Raw genomic sequence first — 19,955 nt, 5'->3', positions numbered from 1 at the left:
CGAGATGTACACAGGATGTCCTTCCCGAGCTGGACACAGGTGTCACCAGGTACCACTCACCTGGGAATTGTAAAAGGAGCTGAGGGGTGAAATTCTGGGCCTGTTGGCCAAAACAAATCACCTGCTCTGACGAGAGTGATGAAAGGGTTCTTTCTTTATGGTCTGGCTTGTCCACTGCCCTTCCAGACACAAAGAGAAGCGCAAAGCCTCTATCCTGTGCTTGCTGTCCTATGTCTCTTTTTATTATCACTTAATTGTAGAGACCATGCTTTCTGAATGAGAGACCGAAATGCATGGTTGGACGCATGGCCTAACAATGGGATGAAATATTTAAAATGAGGACAACTGAACATAAGGACACTAAACCTGCAATGAACTGACTCTTTTTACCTTGCCCTATTTACCTATAACCCAAATAAAGCTGGATTTGCCTTTGCTCAACTGCTGTGCAGAATTGTATTAAATTTTAATGATTAAAAGACACATAGCCAGCAACCAAAAGTAATAAAAAAAAAAAAAAGCCAAATATATGCTGGCTTCTCTTTCAAAGAATAGCCAAGGGAAAAAGGCATCTACTTAATAACTAGCAAAACAGAGCTACCCCAAAGGCTTTCTCATTCACTGCCTCATTTGACTGTCACCAGACATGGGAGTCAGGAGAGGTGACGGTCATGTTGCCCGTTTTATGGATGAAAAAACTGAGGCTCAGGGAGCTGGAGAGATGTGGCCAGACTCCTACATATGCCTTCTGACCCTAGTTCAGTGAACTTTCTTTTCTACACTTTTGCGCACACACACACACACACACACACATCACACACTCACAGAGACCACTAGGCTCCCTTTCCACTATTCTGCATCCTAAAATATTGTTTTTTGTTTTTTATTTCCTGGCACTGATGTCAGAAAAAATGATTATTGCCAATATAGGTTCAAGAAATCCCAAGAGATTCATTAACATTTGATTCCCAAACCCCAGTTAAACGTGTTGCTCAGAAAAGAAGGAGCAAATGTCAATGAAACATACAAGCATTTTTGCTCTCTCAGCCTCTCTAAGCTAGATTAATGCTTCAAGAAAAAAAAAATCCTACCAGAATACCTCTTTTCTAGCCAAAAAGGCATTCTGTCCCCAGTCGACTCCAGAAACCCGGTACAATAATTAACATGTGGGCCACAGGCCCAAACTCATTGGCATAGGACAGATTCTCAGATGAGAAACAGAGAAGCCCCAAATCCCACTCACATAAAGGGCTTATTGACATTATCTATTGAAAAGAATACAGATTTCAAGGGATACAGGCAGAGAGAAACAGAATTTTGGCTACAGAGGAAATAGGTGGGGGGCAGGGGGAAACTTCTCCCCTAGTTCAAAGCCCCTACATTTTCACCAGAGCATTCTCTAAGTTCATACAGTCAAATGGACTTTGCCACTGGCTAAGGAGCATTTCCCCATAGCACTGATGTCACAGAAGCCAAAATAATCCAGGCCAGCAAACACATTCCAGTTATAAAACAGAAGGTTTCAGAGAGCTCCCACAGGCAGATTAGCTATGTGTGACGCTCAGGTGTCCTGGACGTGGGGGCAGCCACTCAACCTGGGGCTAATACCAAAAAGAGAAATGACCTCAGTAAGGGCAATGGCATTCAGATCCAGAAAACCCAAGAGAAGACAGTGGTTCGATTATTAGAGGGAGGGGGACAGAGGAGATTAGGGCTAAAAGGCTCCATGAGGAGCCAGAAGTCTGAAAAGTGCCAAGCAAGAGGACGGACACAGGCATTCATACCATTTGCTTCCGGTCTCTGTGCCGGGTATGGGACGCAGAGGGCTCTAGAGCTGGAGGACAATTCTTGCCTGTTAGATAGTTAGCCTATTTGTGCTTCAGATTCTTCTCATCCTGGAGGTACAGTCAGCACGCCAGGTGGTGAGCCAACAGAGGGACCATAAAGAATAGCTATGAATACAGAGCGTCTCAGACTTCCTAAGGACAAGGTGTCCTAAGGTTTTCTTGAGTCCTTTGACCCCCAAAGCTTTTCCCAAGTGAGCACGCTACAATGACACTAGCATTACCCTGGTGTCCCTTTTCTGGTACCCACCAAGTCCAGGGAAGACCAGTCAGCACAAGCAGATTTTAAAGGCCATGCCCTGAAGCTCATGCGTGTTGGTGTAGTCATTTATTTGGCAATAAACTTGGGTAATTTCTTGCAGACTGGGTAATTGCTATGTGTTAAGGACTAGGGATGCACTGGTGAATAAAACCAGCATGCTTCCTATTCTTTGGGCGTTCACAATTCCATGGGGGAAGACACACAGTAAGTCAATAAACAAATAACTACAAAGTACGACTAGTCGAAAGAAGGAAATGAGTAAGGGGTGGGGACAGGTAATCTGAAGATAAAGCATGTCAGCTGACACTGCAAGAATTTGAAGCCAGCCATGGCAGACCAGGGAGAAGAAGAATGTGGGTGGAGGAACAGCATGAGCAAGGGCCCTGAGGCTGGGAAGCACATGGCAAGTTCAAGGGGGCCAGTACAGCTAGAACATCTGGGTCAGGGAGAGAGCTACACAAAGTAACTTGCAGAGGAGACTCTTAAAATATACAGTTGAAAGTTTCCCAAGCACTTTCCCAGGTGTTATTACAGTTGAAACAGCCCTTTGAGGTAGGCGAGGCTGATAGATCTATTAGGTTGATGAGGATCCTAGCAGATATCACAGAGTTCATAGGAGAGTTGAGATTTGGAGTCAGTTCTTCTGTTTCTAAGCTTAAGAATGTTTTAAAAGGTCTCTCTCTGTCTCTCTCTCTCTTTATATATATATTTATACGTATAATGTATATTTATATAATTGTTATATATTTATATATGATATATATTTATATATCTATACCTAGTATATATTTACATACCTATATATTATTTATATGTAAAATTTAGAGTATAAAAGTTTATACATAACTATATATACATATATATTTATATATACACATATGTATATGTATATATACATATATATACACATATATATGTAAATGTGTGTACATATATTTATATACATATTATATATATACATAATACTTATAATATATATATATACACACACATAAGTTGGGTATAAATTATAAATGAAATATATAGGGGCACCTGGGTGGCCCAGTTGGTTCAGCATCTGACTTTGGCTCAGGTCATGATCTCACAGTTCATGATTTTGAGCCCCGTGTTGGGCTCCCTGCTGACAGCTTGGAGCCTGGAGCCTGCTTCAGATGCTGTGTCTCCTTCTCTCTCTGCCCCTCCCCTGCTTGCGCTCTCGCTCTTTCTCAAAAATAAATAAGCACTGGAAAGGTTTTAAAAAATCATGAAATACGTAGATCTTAAAAACAATGCTTTGACAAATGCATAAACCCATGTAAACAACATCTACAGTCAAGATTGGGCAGTTTCCACCACTCCAGATAATTTGCTGCAAGCTGTTGCAATCAATCACTCCTTCCCCAACCAGAGGCAAACTATTAGAATTTCCACCCCCATAGATTAGTTTTGCCTGTTCTCGAACTTCGTATAATGGAATCATACAGTATGTGATCTTTTACATCTGGCTCCCTTTACTTGGCATGCTTTTGAGATTTCATTTATGCTATGGCATGTATCAATAGTTGGCTATTTATTTATTTATTCATTCTGGTGAGTAGCAATCCACTGTGTAAAATGTAACACAATTTGTTTATTTTTTTGTCTGTAGATGAACATTTGGGTTGTTTTCAGCTTTGGGATGTTATGAGTCAAGCTGCCAGGAACATTCCTGCACAAATCTTTTTTTGCAGATACATGTTTTCATCTCTCATGGGTAAATACCTAGGGGTGGGGGTGCTGGATCATAGGTAGGCGGGCGTTCAGTTTTTAGGAAACTCACGGGCTCCCAAAGTTGTACCATTTTACATTCCCACCAACAATGTGTGAGGAATTTTAGCCATTTTGGTGGGTTTAAATTGGTCGTTTTAAGTTGCATCTCCCTGATGAGTAATGATGTTGTACATGTTTTGTGTGCTGATTGACCATTCGTATGTGTTATTTTGTGAAGTGTCTGTTAGAATTTCTTGCCTATTTTTTTTTTTTTTTTTTTGCTGCTTTTAGGGTTCTAAGGAGTCATTGCCTACCTCAGGGGCATAAGCTACTCTCTTATATTTTCTACTAGGACCTGTATAGTTTTAGCTTTCAGTTTATTCAGGTCTCTGATGCATTTCAAATTAATTTTTTGTGTATTGACTAGTGATGGACAGATTTGTCAACTATGAGGACTCCTGTATTTTTATTTTAGTTTTGACTTTGAATGGTGGCATAACTTGCCTAAAGTGCACACATCTTAAGTGTAAAACTCAAAAGGTTTCCACATATGTGTACATCCATGTAATAACATTCAGATCACTTGAGGACTTGTTTTGAATGCCCCAAGTATTTGCTAGCCTCTCTATATTAGTATTACGTTTAAGTAATAGTCATGGTAGCTTTTGGCCATACTGAATTTTCTCCAGCACATGGATTTGACAGAATATTATGCATTTGAGGCTTAGCGCACGCATGGATTTATAAGCTCCAGCAGTAACTCTCCGGCTCCCTCCTGGTCTGTAGCATGAAGTTGGGGAGGAAATCTACCCTATGGACATCTGACTTATGGCTCCTCTCCTCAAGGAGCTTATACGCTAAGAAGAGTGCTAGGAAATGCGCATGAAGAAACCACGTTGACCTCCAGCAAATGACCTGTGACCATAAGAATGTTTTAAATCAAGGGCCAGGGACTTGAGAAGAAGGAATGAAATCACTTCAGGGGTGGATGAGAGGAGGCTGGACTGGAAGAGTCTTTTAGCTTACAGATGCCTAGGATTTTGATAAATGGGAATAATTATAGGAGATAGTTGCCAAAGGGAAGAATGGTTAAAAAAGAAGTGCCCTAGTTAGGATTCTTTCTGTTGTAATTTACAGAAACCCCGCTAAAGTGTAGTTTAAGCAAAAAGTGAATTTGTTGGTCCTTGCAACTGGGAGGTCTGGGGGCTGGGGAGTAGTAGGTAGCCTCTGACTTCAGGTCTGGCTAGATCCGGGGGCCTTACTGTATGGTCAGAGCTATGACTTTCTTTATTTTTCAGACAGCTTCTTCCTCCCACATACTGGATAAGAATGGCCACTGGAATCCCTGGGCCCTCCCAGAATCTCCTCAGCTCAGCAACCTCAACGAAATGAATATTTCTCCTTCCCAATGGCTCCCTGCTCAACTTCAAGGAATACTCTGGTTGGCTTTTCTTGGGTCTAATGTCCACTGATGAGCAATCTTTGCGGCCAAGGTAGATGGGAAACTCTGATTGGCCAGTCTAGGTCACATGTCGTCACCTGGGGGAGCCGCAGAACACTACAGCTGACAGCCATTACTTGCCCCAGCATGGAATTGGTGGGAAAGAATCAGAGGGAGGGATGGTAACTGAACAGACACCTGGCTATGGTATTTCCTTACAAGGTAATGGGGGCATTGAGTAGGAAACGTGAACGGGGAGCAAAGCAGGAGGAGACTCCGTTCTGGACAGGAAGCAGGGGTGTGGAGTACCACCCTGTGTGTCTTTTCCCAGTATCATTCTCTATAGCCCAAGAGCCGGCTACTGAACAGATCCCAGGGCAGTCTGAGCAGCCTGGCATTAAGTGGTCCCTTGGGGAGAGTGCGAATTATGGGGTGTGCTGAAGACGACGGCACAAAGACTGGAGACAACTTTGTAGAGGCCTTTCTGTGTCAATCTTTCCAGTGCATCTTGTGTATCATATTCGAAGTAAATTCCCCTTGTAGTTACAACAACGAGCTAAGGACTAGGCATTTCGGTGTCACTGTTGTAGTGTAATGTCAACGCTGGAAGAGACGGTGGAGATTATGTAGCATCGGGGTCAGCCAACTCTGGCTCGGGGGTTAAGTCGCTCTCCACTTTCATTCTGGTAAATACTTTAAAAAAATTTTTTTAATGTTTATTTATTTTTCAGAGAGAGAAAGAGACACAGAGTGCGAGCAGGGGAGGGGCAGAGAGACAGGGAGACACAGAATCCGGAGGAGGCTCCGGGCTCTGAGCTCTCAGCACAGAGCGCGACGCGGGGCTCGAACTCACGAACTGTGAGATCATGACCTGAGCCGAAGTCGGCTGCTTAACCGACTGAGCCACCCGGGCGCCTCTAGTTTTGTAAATAAATTCTGATTGGACGGAAGCCTCACCCATTTGATTACGCATTGTCTGGGGGCTGCTTTCATGCCACAGAGACTGTATGGCCTACAGAATCTAAAATATTTACTACCTAGCCCATTACAGAAAAAGGTGTCAACCCCTCGTCTAGTATGACATGCTCCCTACTCAATTAGTACTATCCTCTACAGCACTAATTTTATTTCTGACTCAAGCCTAGGATCAAAAGAGACCATTTGAGGAAAGTTTAGAATGTAGTCGGACGTATAATAAAGCATTCCTTAAATGTCAGCCAAACAGAGCCCTGGGTTATCAATCCATACCTTTGCTCCCCTTTCGCGATGGGATGACGAAGAGGCGAACTGTATCGTAACGACACTATGTGTCGATTAATTTGTGTTTATTGATTTGTTTGTTTATTTATGAGAGAGAATGAGTGGGAGGGGCAGAAGGGGGGGGCAGAGGATCTGAACAAGGCTCTGTGCTGACAGCAGAGAGCCCGATGTGGGGCTCAAACTCATGAACCATGAGATCATGACCTGAGCCAAAGTCAGACGCTTGGCCAACTGAGCCACCCAGGCGCCCCAATTACTTTGTGTATTTAAAAGAGGTTTCCCCCACACATTCAAATGGAGTTCATCCCTTTACCACTATTAATCATTACCGGGCGTTTTCGTGTGCCGGGTGCTGTGTTAAGCATCATACCTCCATTCCCTCGCTAAGCATTACCCCAATATTCCCATCCGGAGACAAAACTGCAACTTTGGGGACAAAGCAAGGCACTGAAGCCTGCATGGCTAGCGAGTGGCCGAGCTGGAATGTGAACCCAGGTAGTCTGACTCTACAGCTCAGGTGTTTATCAAATACACTATCTAGGCGGCTGGATTTGGTTAGTAACCTAGTTTTCAAAGTATCAGTTCCCAGTCCCAGAAATCAGAATCAGATAACAGGTCTACCTGTGGGCGTCAGAGCAGTAATGCACAGCGGGCTCTCTGTACCTCGCACCTCCCCTGCCATCCACTCACCCGGCACCACTGAGCTTAGCCTGCCTCTCACTGCCCGTGGGCTCTCCCGTCCATCAGGTATGTGTTGCCGAGGGGATAGTTCTAAATAATGCACAGCTCTGGTCAGGTCACTGCTTGGCTGAGAACCTCCCACAGCTCCTCATTGGCCATAGACTGTAACAAACACCCTCTAGACTGGCATTTAAAACTCGCAAAAATCTGATCCTCACCAACTGCCCAGGCTTATTTCCTCTCTGGCCACCTAGTCATACTCTACAGAGTACAGACCAACTGGACTTTCCTGACATTTCCTGGAACACTCTGCATCTATTTATTTCATCCCCACCCCAGCCAAGGGCCCAGGACACAGACATTGTGCAACACGGACTGTGGAATTCATGCTGGACAAGGATTGCGGAAGCCCATCTGGAATGCCCCAACTTTCCCTTATACTCTACCCAACAGAAGTGTATTCACTTCCCAAGGTCTTCTCGACAAAGGATGTCCCAAGTCTTCCAAAGGAATCTGGCCTGTCTTCTCCTTCACTCTTTCCTTCTCCCTCAACTCCCATGATGGCTTCTCTAGTATTTCAGTCACATACTTGTGTCCACCCTACGGTGACACTGGAAGGAGGCGATCCGAGGTCATGCTCTCTGTCCTGTGCATCTCCCACACCACAAGGCCTGGCATGCTGCTCTACCCAGAGCAGGGATTTGTGTCATTGCCCCAGTGAATGGGACAGCAGGGCTGGGCATCTAACAGGAGACTGACTGTAGGATCAGCGACCCCAACCCACACCTTCCCCCTGTGATGCTCGTTAGTGTAAAATGGGGAAAGATGGTGAAAAGGAGGAAGCAGGAAGGAGGGAAAGGAGATCAGGGTCAGATGGACATGGTTCTAGACACCTGCCCTATACCTCCTAGCTCACGTGAGGGTGGCCAGGTGTCTTCACGCTGAACCTCATTTCCCTTTCATGAAAAAGGGGAGAATTAAATATTCCTTGTTCAATTCATCCATTTGCATATTCGCTCAAGGTTTCATTACTTATGATTATTTTCTTATTAGAGTCGACACACAATGTCATATCGGTTTCAGCTGTACAACATAGTGATTCAACTTCTCTATAGATTATGCTATGCTCACCCCAAGTGTAGCTAATGCTATCACAATATCACTGACTATATTCCCCCTGCTGTGCCTTTCATTCCTGTGACTTACTCATTCCGTAACTGGAAGCCTGTGTCTCCCACGCCCCTTCACTCATTTTGCCCCTACCCGCTTCCCGTTCCCTCTGTCAACCACCTGTATATTCTTTGTATTTATGGGACTGTTTCTGCTTTTTTAATGCTTGTTTCTATTTTTTTTTTTAGATTCCACCTAGGAGTGAAATCATATAGTATTTGTCTTTCTCTGTCTTACTTATTTCACTTAGCATGATACCTTCTAGGTCCATCTATGCTGTTGCAAATGACAAGATCACATTCTTTTTTGAGGTTGAGTAATATTCCATTGTGGATGTATATATCTCACACCTTTTTTATCCACTCATCTAACAGTGGACACTTAGGCTGCTTCCATATCTTGGCCATTGTAAATAACGCTGCCATAAACACAGGGGTGCATGTATCTTTTCAAATTAGTGTTTTCATTTTCGTTGGGTAAATACCCAGAAGTGGAATTACTGGATCAAATGGTAGTTCTATTTTTAATTTCTGAGAAACCTCCACCCTATTTTCCACAGTGGCTGCACCAATCCACTTTCCCACCACCGGTGCACAAGGGTTCTTGTTCCTCCACATCCTCACCAACACTTGTTATTCCTTGTCTTTTTGATACAAGCCATTCTGATGGGTGTGAGGTGTTCTCTCATTGTGTGTTTTTAAAAAAAATTTTAAATGTTTATTTTTGAGAGAGAGAGTGTGTGTGCGCATTGGGGAGGGGCAGAGAGAGAGGGAGACACAGAATCTGAAACAGGCTCCAGGCTCTGAGCTGTCAGCACAGCTGTCTGTGGCTCGAACCCACAGACCCTGAGATCATGACCTGAGTCGAAGTCGGATGCCTAACCGACTGAGCCACCCAGGCGTCCTCTCATTGTGGTTTTGGTTTGCATTTCCCTAATGATTAGTGATGTTGAGCATTTTTTCATCATTGCTTATTAAATGTGAGATTTGGGGCCAATGACTCGGTCCTTGGGCTCTAATTCCCTCCTCTGGAAAATGAGGGTACTATTACTACCTATTTCCCTAAACTTTCTTCTTTTTTTTTTCTTTTTTTTTTTTAATTTTTTTAAATGTTTATTCATTTTTGAGACAGGGAGAGACAGAGTGCAAGTGGGGGAGGGGCAGAGAGAGAGGGAGACACAGAATCTGAAGCAGGTTCCAGGCTCCGAGCTGTCAGCACAGAGCCCGATGCGGGGCTCGAACCCACGAACCGCGAGATCATGACCTGAGCCGAAGTCGGACGCTTAACCGACTGAGCCACTCAGGCGCCCCTCCTACAACTTTCAATCAAAGTTGTAAAGTGAGTTTCTGTCCGTGAAGAGTTTAGTTAGCACAGTGCCTGGTCCACAGTAAATGCTCACGTTAGCTATCGTCACTCTGGGTCAAGCACTGTGATGAGTCTGGAGGACCCGGCAAGTGAACAAAACAGACAGGCCTGTCACCTAGTCATCATGTGGTTTACAGTCCAAAGACAGTAAGAGACAGAAACAAAGTACACATGCGAATGGATGAAACTGTTACAGACTGCGGTGAGTTCTGTGAAGGATGGTGAGAGCCAGCATAACACAGGGAGTGTCTTAGGTTTACCATACAGAGAAGACCCACGTAGGATTGTTGCAAGGATTAAATAACTCGTATACGTAAAACATTTGCACTCAGCCTCTAGTTGGAAAAGAATGTCTCTTGATTAGGAGGAGGAGAAAAACGTGGTGGGGGCCTAAGAGATCTCTGATGGGGGTTGGGCTTCTCTTTGTTCCTGAAATGCTGCCTCCCAGGTCTCTCCTCTCTACATGCGAAGGGCACAGGCTCTGTGTCTGTCCCTCGAAAGATGGATTTTTGTTCACTTGAGGTTCCTGCCCCATATAATCCTAGCATCACAGGCATTTCTTCTTCCAGAATAACTCATGCTGACCGTAAAAATATCTAATTTTACGGTTGCCTTAGATCGTCTTTGGACGGGCAGGGTCCGGATCCCTGGGCTGTTTCCCCAGATCTCAAAAAGCAGGAACAGACCTCAGGCTGCCTCTGCTCCAGCATGCTGAGAGCAGCTTGCTGAGGGAAGATTGGCAGCAGTGGGGTGTGCTTCAGGTGCTTAAAATAGATCAACTGTGTCATTAGACAGACTATTGCAAAGCAGTCGCTCCATTGCCCCTGCTGGTGCTGGTGAGGGCAAGAGATAACAGCTCATGGAGAAAGACCTGCGCTCTGCACAAAATTAAGCAGATGCGAGGAAGAAGGTTTGGAAAGGATACAGGCAGCAGAGAGTGGAATTCTGCCAAGAGAGGGTGTGGGGGCTGTTGCAGGAGCACACGGCCGTAACCACGGCACTGAGAGCGATGGGACAGCAAAGCATAGCCTGTCTGGACCCCTCGTCTGGCTGGTGATAAACTTAGTAAAGAGGCTAGGGACTTCTGGGTTGCAGGGCACATCCCCGTAGCACCGTGTGAAATCATCAAGGGGTCATTCATCCTCTCTGAGGGACACAAAGCAGATGCGTGGGGCTGACTCTGACACCTCCCCACTGCCCCTTCAATGCTCTCTCTCTCTACCCTTCTGGCCACCCTTTCCTGGGCACGCTCTGGTTGATCACTGTCTGCCTGAATGCCATGCTTCAGACACAGCCTCATCGGGGCTCTGCAGAGCGATGCTACGATCTCCTCCTGTCCATGCAGCCTGGAATCGTGTCATCTGGCAGCCCACATTGCCCCACTGCCTCCTACTGAACTTGAGATCCCCTCCTCCCCTCCTCCAACCTTTTACTCCAGTGGCTGCCATACTTCGTGTCGTAAACAGAGGGAAGTGATGGTAGCTGAGGAATGGAAGAGGTCCAGCCAGGCTTGGGAGGTAGGAGTGACCAGACGTGGACACAGACTGAACACGGGAGCATGAGGAGAGGGAAATGCAGAACCCGAGGGAGGCTCCGGGCTGTCAGAGCAGAAACGGATGCAGGGCTCGAACTCGTGTGCTGTGGGATCATCATTTGAGCCAAAGTAGGACATTCAACCCACTGAGTCACCCAGGTGCCCCAACGAGGACTACTTTTTAATGACTCACTTAGGTGACTCTTCTAGCGATCAACTATTTTCTAGAGTTGAAGTAGTTTTTCTCTATTTTTTCTTTTAAAGAGAATAAATTTATTAAATTTTAGGCTGAGTTTGAAGTGCCTGGGAACGTCCAAGTGGGCAACTTAGCAGACGGTCCAAAAGATGAACCCAGAACTTAGTAGAGAGCTCTTTATCATCAAGAAAAAAGAGCAGGCTTTTCATTAATAAATGAATTCATCAAATATCTTTGGAGCACCTATGATATGTTATACATTGTGCTTTGCTTTCTATGAATTATTTGCGACCTTATTCCTTCTAGAAGAATGAAGAAAAATTTGCTCTCCACTGAAGAAATTATGTTGGCATTATCCACTTACTCACCTTTGTTTCTCAAGCAGGAGAACCTTGTAATGACAGAGGAGAAGTCTTGAATAGCCATATGGGATGAATGCTACATGAGGTCAAGTTCAGCGATCACCTTCTGGCAATTACTCCTTAGCTGGGTGGGTATATAAACTGACCTTACTGACACAGAACTCATGCTGTTGACCAGATCTCCTCAAAAGGACCAGGCTGGTCCCATATGTCAGAACAATCTCTGGAATAGTTCAGCCTTTCACGGTACCTTCCTTTGGTCTGGAAAAAGGACCCAGAGCTGGGATGGGTTATCCAGAATTGCCTTCCTTCGGTCTGTGCCCTACCCCCTACTATTAAGTTCCCCTGGAAACAAAAGTGACCTCTAGGAGATGGGGGCAGGACATGTTTGCCCAACTGTATCGGACAGGATATGATATCACCCTTCTGGGAATGGGTCAGCTGAGGAAATCCTTATTTGTGCGACAGGAGTTTGCTCATTCCAAGGGGACTTTAACAGCATGGCGGTGTTAATCAGTTGCTAACTCTAGATCAAGCTTTCTCCGGGAAAAATTAGTGGATATGTTGCCGTCTTGGCATCTCTGTGTGAAGAGACACTTCTCTGTGTTTAATGTTGTATTGATCATCTACTAGACTGGGGTTTAAAAACTAAAATGTGCACAGGGGCGAGGGAGCATAAAAGTACAAGGCTGTCCTTGTGCAGTTTGAGACAAAGCAGTGGCAACTGGGCTCTACCCTAGAGACCCGTACCTGCCCCACTAAAACCAGGCGATCCTACTGACGAGTGTCATGTAGGAAAATAGGGGCAGGGATGGAGACCTTCCCCTCTCTGCCTTTTTCAAGAGGAGCTAGGAATCCCAGATTTGATATCTCGATTTCCCAGTTTCCCCAACGTTGGCAAAGAATTCAAGTTCATTGAAAACCTGAGGAAGGGCAAATAAAACATGTCCCATCACGCTGGCCACCGGATGGCCCATTTTTCAGGGCCTCCATGACCCACGAAGGCAGGAGCCATGGCTGTTATATTTACTACTGTGTCCCCCCACATCATGCCTGGTGCAGGGTTGGTGGTCAGTAAATATCTGTTGAGTGAACAAACGAGCAATCCAATTCTTATTCCCCATGTTGGACATTCCCAGGAACTAGGCAGATTGAAAACCAATATCGTGACTATAAATTCTGTTACATCACTGAGATGCTACACTTTTGCATAATGACCCAGAGAGAGGATGGAGTGGGGAGTGTGTTTTCTTCAGACAGACTGAGTGTGGAATTCTAGGCCTCCACAGTCCTCCCTTCTGGGGACCTCCTACCCTTCAAGTGCTCAGGGAGAGGCTCTATCCCTGCTGGTCAGAGGTCAGCATCTTCCACTAGCGCGGGGCGGGGGGGTGGGGAGAGGGTAGGGGGTAGCTGATATTCAGGGGAAACCAACCCACAGAAAAGTCTTCTCCTGGAGGGGGTCATTTTTGTAACAAATACTGTGTTACGGATTGAATTCCTATGTTGTAGAGTCCTAACCCTCTCTTCCCAGAATGTGACCTTATCTGGAGATATGATCTTTACAAAGGGACCCAAGTTAAAATGAGGTCATTAGAATGGGCCCCCATCCAATATGACTTGTGTCCTTATCAAAAGGGGAAATTTGGAGACACACAGAGGAAAGATGATGTGAAGGGACACAGGTAGAAGACGGCCATTCACCACCCAGGACAGAGGCTGGAACAGATTGTTTCCACGGCCCTCAGAGGGACTCAATCTTGCCGACGCCCTGATTTTGGATTTCTAGCCTCTAGAACTGTAAGACAATAAACTCCTGTTGTTTAAGCCACTCGCTCTGTGGTACTTTGTTGTGGCAAGTCTAGCAAACGAATATCCACTGGTTTTATTCATTTTATAAACACTTGCAGTGTTTCAAGCAATTCACAACTATTAACTTACATGTTCTTCATAATAACTCTATGAAAGAGGCACTATTTTTAGGTCTCGTGTGGTCAGATGAGGAAGTGAGTGAGGTACAGAGAAGGTAAGTGACTTGCTCAAGAACACACAGCAAGTAGGGGGCAATTTCCAGTCTGTGCCCTTAAGAACTAAAGGAGAACAACTTAACTGGTGAAATATTCAAAAAGTCAGAGGTGCTTCCACACTTCTGGTTGTTTTCTGTTCTTTTACAATGGAATCTGGCTACCGTTGGAGCTCAGCCAGCTGTGGACCGTTCACCACAGCAGATGATATCTCAGCAAGATAAAGCCTTTGCCAGATAGGAAAACTGGAGCTCAGAACTGATATCACTTCCTTTAGGCAACACAAATACTCTTGAAATCACATTGCGATTTTCAGAGGTGTGTTATACTCATTTTGGATGGTTTTTAAACGGTTCCTTACGTTATTCCCCCAACACCCCCGCCCAGCCTCAAGTAATCATTTGTTGACAACTGCTTCATTCACTTGGGAAGCATGGTTTAAAGAAAAAAAAAATCTCCATCTTTATAAAGTATAGAGTCATTTCTACTTTATCTAAATTTGGCGAATTTAAGATCTCTCTAGAGGGTGTCCCGCCAAGTTTGCGTTTGTAATGGAGACTGTTCCTAAAGAATTCCTGGAGCTCTTGACCTGGCAGAGCTTGCGTCTTTCGCTGGATGTCTTCAATTTTGAGCTCCCAGGCCTCTCCACACCCACTCTGCTGCCTTCTCTCCTCAGCACTGTGCCCTGCGAGGCTGAATATTATGGGCCCGTCAACCGCCTTCCTTGCCCTCTGGCCCCTGGTTGGATTGGGCCAACGGGGAGCGTAGTAGGAGATGGAGGCAGGGAGGAGAGAGAGGTCAGGCAGTTACCAGCCTTCTAGAACTTGGCTGTCCTGGCTTCTTGTTCGCTTCTCTGCATGCTTCTCACACACTTGCAAAGGCTCCTATTTCGCTCCCTTCAACCTGCCCATCTGTTCCCTGCCAGGACCCTAACTGATAGTTTCCTCCCCTTCGTTTTTACCCTATAATCCAACAGGTGCTAGGCCATGTCGATTTTATTTTCTAAAAGACCTTTTCCCTTGCAACCCCCAAACTCCTGGCCCTCAGACCTTTTCTGAACCTGGGTAGTTGTCTCTCAGCTAGGATCCCAACTTCCTGTCTTGAATTTTCAACCCATGCCATATACAACACTGGGTTAATAATCTTTCCGAAGCCTTCCTTCAGGAAGCTATGGCTTTCCTATGAACAGAACCTAATGCTAGCTACAACAGCGGCACAGCATGCTCATTTCCAACCAGAGGGTTGGGTTCTTAAGATACTGTCATTCTAGAACCTGGCTCCGCTCAATGGCCAATTCAACTTCAGCTTCAACTCCATCCCCTGGGACCCGATGCCAGTGAGTTTCTCACGTGATTTCACTTAATCCTCACCACAACCCTGCACTTTGGTGTGATCGCTCACGTTCCATATGTGATAAAATTTAGGCTCAGAGACGAGAGCTCTCCAGTTCAAGATCACAGACACAGTGCACCACAGATCTTACACCTGAACTCAGGGACCCATACCCCAAAGCTCAGGTTCTTACAGCCCCAGGATGGTGTTTGCTTACCTCCTGGTACCTTTGTGGGGGTGATATAACCCCTCAATGGTCTCTTTAGCAAAACAGTCTACTCCAAAACAGCGACTCCAATCCATGATGGAGACCAAGGCAAGGGTCAGAGGACAGGAAAAGCCGATGAGGCAAAGGAGGGTGGTTCTCGGCCCGACCGTACACGGTGTGCATGACGCTCCCCAACCTGGAGGATGGGCCGGTGCTGAGTTTTATGCCGACGACAAGCCATAGTTTTCAGGAGCTCTGGGGGTTCTGACCCATGTGAGGAGAACGGCATTTTGTGGCACCCAGAATCGACTCTGGAGCTCAGGGCCTCTGGCACCTGCGGTAAACTCAGTTTCCCCTGGCTTTGGACCAAGGGGCTTGGGAGCTCCTGGGGCCGACATGGGAATGGGCATCACTGACAGGGAATAACCAAAGATTTCCTGTTGCCTAACAACATGCAGATTAGATGGGGGTGCCTCCATGGCTCCGTTTGAAAGTGATGGGGCTGGGGTCAGCGCCTTCCTTGCTCTGTGGGTTCAGAAAAGTGGCCAGTGGTCACGTGGACGAGTGTGGGATGACGGACAAGGCTCTGACGGAACAGAGCGAAGGCGCACGGACAGCATGCATCAGCGGGACGTTCCGTTGGCATTCCGCCCACGTCTGTACCACCACCTCACTCCATCACCTCCAAAATTACCCCTTTGTCTCAAATTCCTGCTCTGTGGGGTACTAACGCTCAGCTAGCTTTTGGAGGAAAGCGTTGTGATCAGACTAGAAGCGCCCTGAGAAGTCGCTGATGGAGTGCTCCCCTGGTGTTGCCATCTGAGCCATGGGTGTCTCACGAATACAAACAATTTCCCGTGTGTTTACAAAGCGTTGTCTCGTGATCGCGCTCAGTCCTCAAAACCACACTTCTGGTATCCTCGATTTATGACATCTGAGAGGCTGAGTGACCCGCCTGCTAATGACACAGAGCCCACAGTGACAACGGCCACAATGACCACCATGGTGACAAGGACAGCGCCGTCACTGACCTGAGGCCAGCTACGGCCCCCCGGCACCACCCTCTGCATTTTACACGCCGTGTTAATATTTATCTCCACTCCACGCAAGGTGGGTCCCATCATCCCCAGTTTGCGGCGACAACCATGCTGAAGACCGCGCGGCTGAGAAGTGGAAGAGGAGGACCAGAACCCCGGGACCAGCGGATCCCAGAGCCCGAGCTCTGTCAGCTCTTACATGCTCTCCCAAGACCTCCGCCCCACACTCCTCCTGCCCAGAAAACAACTTCGTAATAATCTCATGCTTTGCCCCACTTCAACGGTGACATCTGAACCACTGAGCGGGCATGATGCACCCTGTCAAAATGCAATGCATCCAAATACCTTTCATAATCCAACCACTAACTGCACGCCTTGAAGAGTTAGTGAACATCAGCTACGAGGCGTCACCGGTAAAACCGGAGTAAACACACCCATCTCACGGGCTGGGGGTGAGAGCTGGGGAGACCATGCAGGTGAGAGGCTTAGCACACCGACTGGTGGAGAGTGAGGACCCAGTACGTGGAAGTGAAAAAGAAAAACCGAGTAACACTTTCTCTTAGGTTCAATTTCAGGCACGAGGATTACGTAAGAATTTCACATCCCAAAGGGGAGAGCATTTTTGCTTAGATCGGGCCACCTCAACGACCTTCTGCAACGCCCCGTCCCTATAACCTGGTGACCCTGTCACTCCTTCACTTCTGTGAGGTCTGACTTCTGTTCTCTCCATTTGCGGCCTCTCAGGCTTGCGAGGAGCCTCGATGATGATGGACCCCAGCCCCCGAGCCCTGAGATGAGTGGCCACAGTGTTCCCCCAGGTAGCCCTTAGAGAAACACTTCTTCTTATGGGGAGGGACCTTAGGGATCCCCACGGCTCCCCACGTCACTGTACTCTGTTTATTTTCCACTACGCCTGGAAGATGAACGCACTCTCCCTACTTACAGAGGCTGGAATAGCATTTTTGTTAGTTTTCGTCTTCTGCAGTATTCAACTGTATTGGTTGTTATTTCGTTTTTTTTTTTTTTTTTTTTTTTTTTTTTTTTAATAAAACCTGTTTCCTTCTTTTAGAAACATTCGGTGTTGCTACTGGGACAAGAGAAAAGGGCAGGGCCAGCTGCTTGTGAACTTATCTCTCAGTTTCTTGAAAAATAGATGAGCCATCTTTCTCTTCTATCATTTAGTGAGAAAGGACTCCCATAAATCCGTTTCCCCCCCTAGAGATTAGTGACAAGTGACAGGCCGTTCACATCTTGGCTGAAAGGACGCCGATGCAAACGTGTGGCCCACTCAGGTGAGCAGGTCTACAGAATTTTGCTCTTTTTCCTGAGGTAAAGCCAAAGCACCAGTCCAGACTGTGAAAATCAAGAGGCAAAATTCTTTGGCTGGAAGAGGCAGAGGGAGTTCAGCCACACTTGCTTGCTTAGCAGAGCTATGTAATACACAAAGAAAGACAGCAGAGAGATGAGTCATACAAATAGATAGTAAATAAATATATTTCATTTCCATCTCACTGGCTGTTGCTTTGTTTTCCTCCCCTCCATGCCACCAGCCTTGACATGGAGGGAGGGTGGGGAAATCGTGCGTTTGGTCTGGACACAGCCTCCGAAAGCACTGATTTTTCTAGCCTTGCTGTTCAGCTCTAGCGTCTTCAGAGGAAACTTACAGATTTGGATTCAACCCTTCTCGTTTTACTGAGCAATCTGGGATCCAGAGAGGAGACAGACGGGAAAGTCACAGACCAGGGAACTGAATGCTGCTAGGGGTCTTCTGATTCAACAATCCCACCTACCACTAGAAGGACAAGCTAAGCTGATGAGGAGGCAGGAGGGAGAGGATTTGAACCCGACCTCCTCTCCAGAGTGGTGGTCATCTGGGTGCCCACGGTCAAAGGGACTATACTCAGAGAAACCGACTGGGCCTCCTTGCATTTCTGCCTGCGTGTCTCAGCAGCCGAGGCCCCAGCCCAGCAGCAAAAATGTCTGGTCCTGTCTCTGCAAAGCAGTCCTTGCCTCTAGCATGTTAGAGACCTCGGCCGAAGGGCTCGTCCCTTTCGTCTCTTCTCAGGATGGCCACACAGCTTGTAGGTGTGTGGAGCCATCAGCCCCCGGCCCGTGGGGCTGCAGGCTCAGAAGCAGGATATTTCACAATCTCTAGACCCAGAGGTGGCTTCCTGATGATTTGTTTATCAAACTGCTCGCTCCCAGCCCACTGCCTGCCCACATCCACCCAGCACCAGCCCCAGCGCCAGCCTCCTGCTCCTCCCAGCTTCAGGACAAGCCAGGTCCTCCGTGGCTTTCCAGCTGTGTGCAGGGAGGTCTCCTCAGAAGCCCCACAGTCAGACAATGGCCACGTTCGTTAGTGCTTCCTAGGCCTTCCCAGGCATTGCTAGAAGGAGACAGGCAGCCTTCCCCGCAGAGGCAAGTGTTGCTGCCAGTAAAACATTAGCAAAATGACCATGAAAAGCCAGATCCAGATCCCTCTTCCCGGGGGGAGCACAGGAAGGACCACGAAGGAGTCTGGGGGCCATGTGTCCACCACGATGGCAGGCTTCCTTCCTCCTTCCAGGCAGCCCGAGCGCAGGCTCCTGCACCTCCCGCCCCCACCCTGTTCCCATGGCAAAGGAGAGGAGGACCCACTTACTGCTCGTGTTCATGGTGATGCCTTTGCACTGGGTCTTTCATTCAATACGGAGGACCCGGTTGCTTTTTAAATCTTGCGATCTTCCGACCTCACTCATCACCTGGGGGGTGAAAAGGCAGTCCAGTGCCCGCTCTGTATCCTCAGGTGCTCTCTCTCCCTCTGCGGTCCGACCCTCGCGGACTGGGCTGCAGCCACTGGCCTTGAAGGCGAGTGGGGCTAACGGGCGCAGGTGAGAGCAGGGAGGAGGAGGCGGCGGGAGGGCACGCGCGCCGCGTCCTGCGGCCCCTCGGACCCCAGTGCCGGGCTGAGCGGGGCTGCCAGCGCCGGCCCGCGCGCACCCCCGACTACTCCGTCCCCGCGGCTCCGGAGCCCAAAGGGGGTGTGGACCACGGGGAGGCAGGGCGGGGGGCAGCGCGTCCCCCGCCCGGCCCTCGGGAGCAGCCACCGCCCCGGGACCCACCTCTCGGCCAGCGTCGGGAGCCAGAGGCCCCTGCCTGGGCCCCTGCGACCGGCTCATGAATCCTGGTCCTCGTCTGGAGTCTCGAATTCCAAGGCGAGCAAAGCGAAATAGGAGAGCTCGACATCCATGATGCGGGCTCGCGGGGTGGCAGCGCGGGGGGCGCGGCCGCTCGCTGCCGCCACCTGCTGGACGCGCCGGCGCGTGGCCAGGCCCCGCCCCGCCGGGCTTCTCGCTGGGTCTTGGGGTGTGATGGCGGGGGGGGGGGGGGGGGGGGGGGGGGGGGGGGGGGGGGGGGGGGGGGGGGGGGGGGGATGCAGGGGACCCTTGTACCCTGGGGCCAGCCGAGGGGTGCTTGAGCGCTTCTTTCCCCTCCCTCAGTGCCGGGGTCTATGCGGAGACAGTGTTAGGGAAAT

The 19,955-nt window shown here is 47.8% G+C and overlaps 1 protein-coding gene across 9 annotated transcripts in view; it reads right to left on the bottom strand.

Annotated features, from left to right (window-relative positions):
- Positions 1 to 19,715, bottom strand: part of ABLIM3 (actin binding LIM protein family member 3) — a 111,025-nt gene extending 91,310 nt beyond the window's left edge. For 4 of the 9 annotated variants that reach the window (XR_008423703.1, XR_008423707.1, XR_008423705.1 and 1 more), the window contains exons 1-2: positions 19,543 to 19,715; positions 19,083 to 19,182 (exon numbers count right to left, since the gene is read on the bottom strand). Coding sequence is in view for 1 of the 9 variants with exons in the window: in XM_053907014.1 (XP_053762989.1) it covers positions 19,083 to 19,095 (13 nt within the window). In the remaining 8 variants the exon portion in view is untranslated. Of the gene's footprint in view, positions 1 to 19,082; positions 19,449 to 19,542 lie in introns of those variants that run through there. The other 5 variants (XR_008423706.1, XR_008423708.1, XR_008423710.1 and 2 more) reach the window with 3 other exon arrangements.
- Positions 19,716 to 19,955: the final 240 nt, after the last annotated feature.

The sequence above is a fragment of the Panthera pardus genome, unplaced genomic scaffold (genome assembly GCF_024362965.1).
Source record: "Panthera pardus isolate Hobbes unplaced genomic scaffold, ASM2436296v1 HiC_scaffold_2, whole genome shotgun sequence".
Classification (NCBI taxonomy): Eukaryota; Metazoa; Chordata; class Mammalia; order Carnivora; family Felidae; genus Panthera; species Panthera pardus.
The sequence above is the reverse complement of the archived record's forward strand: the minus strand, read 5'-3'. Positions and strand labels throughout refer to the sequence as shown.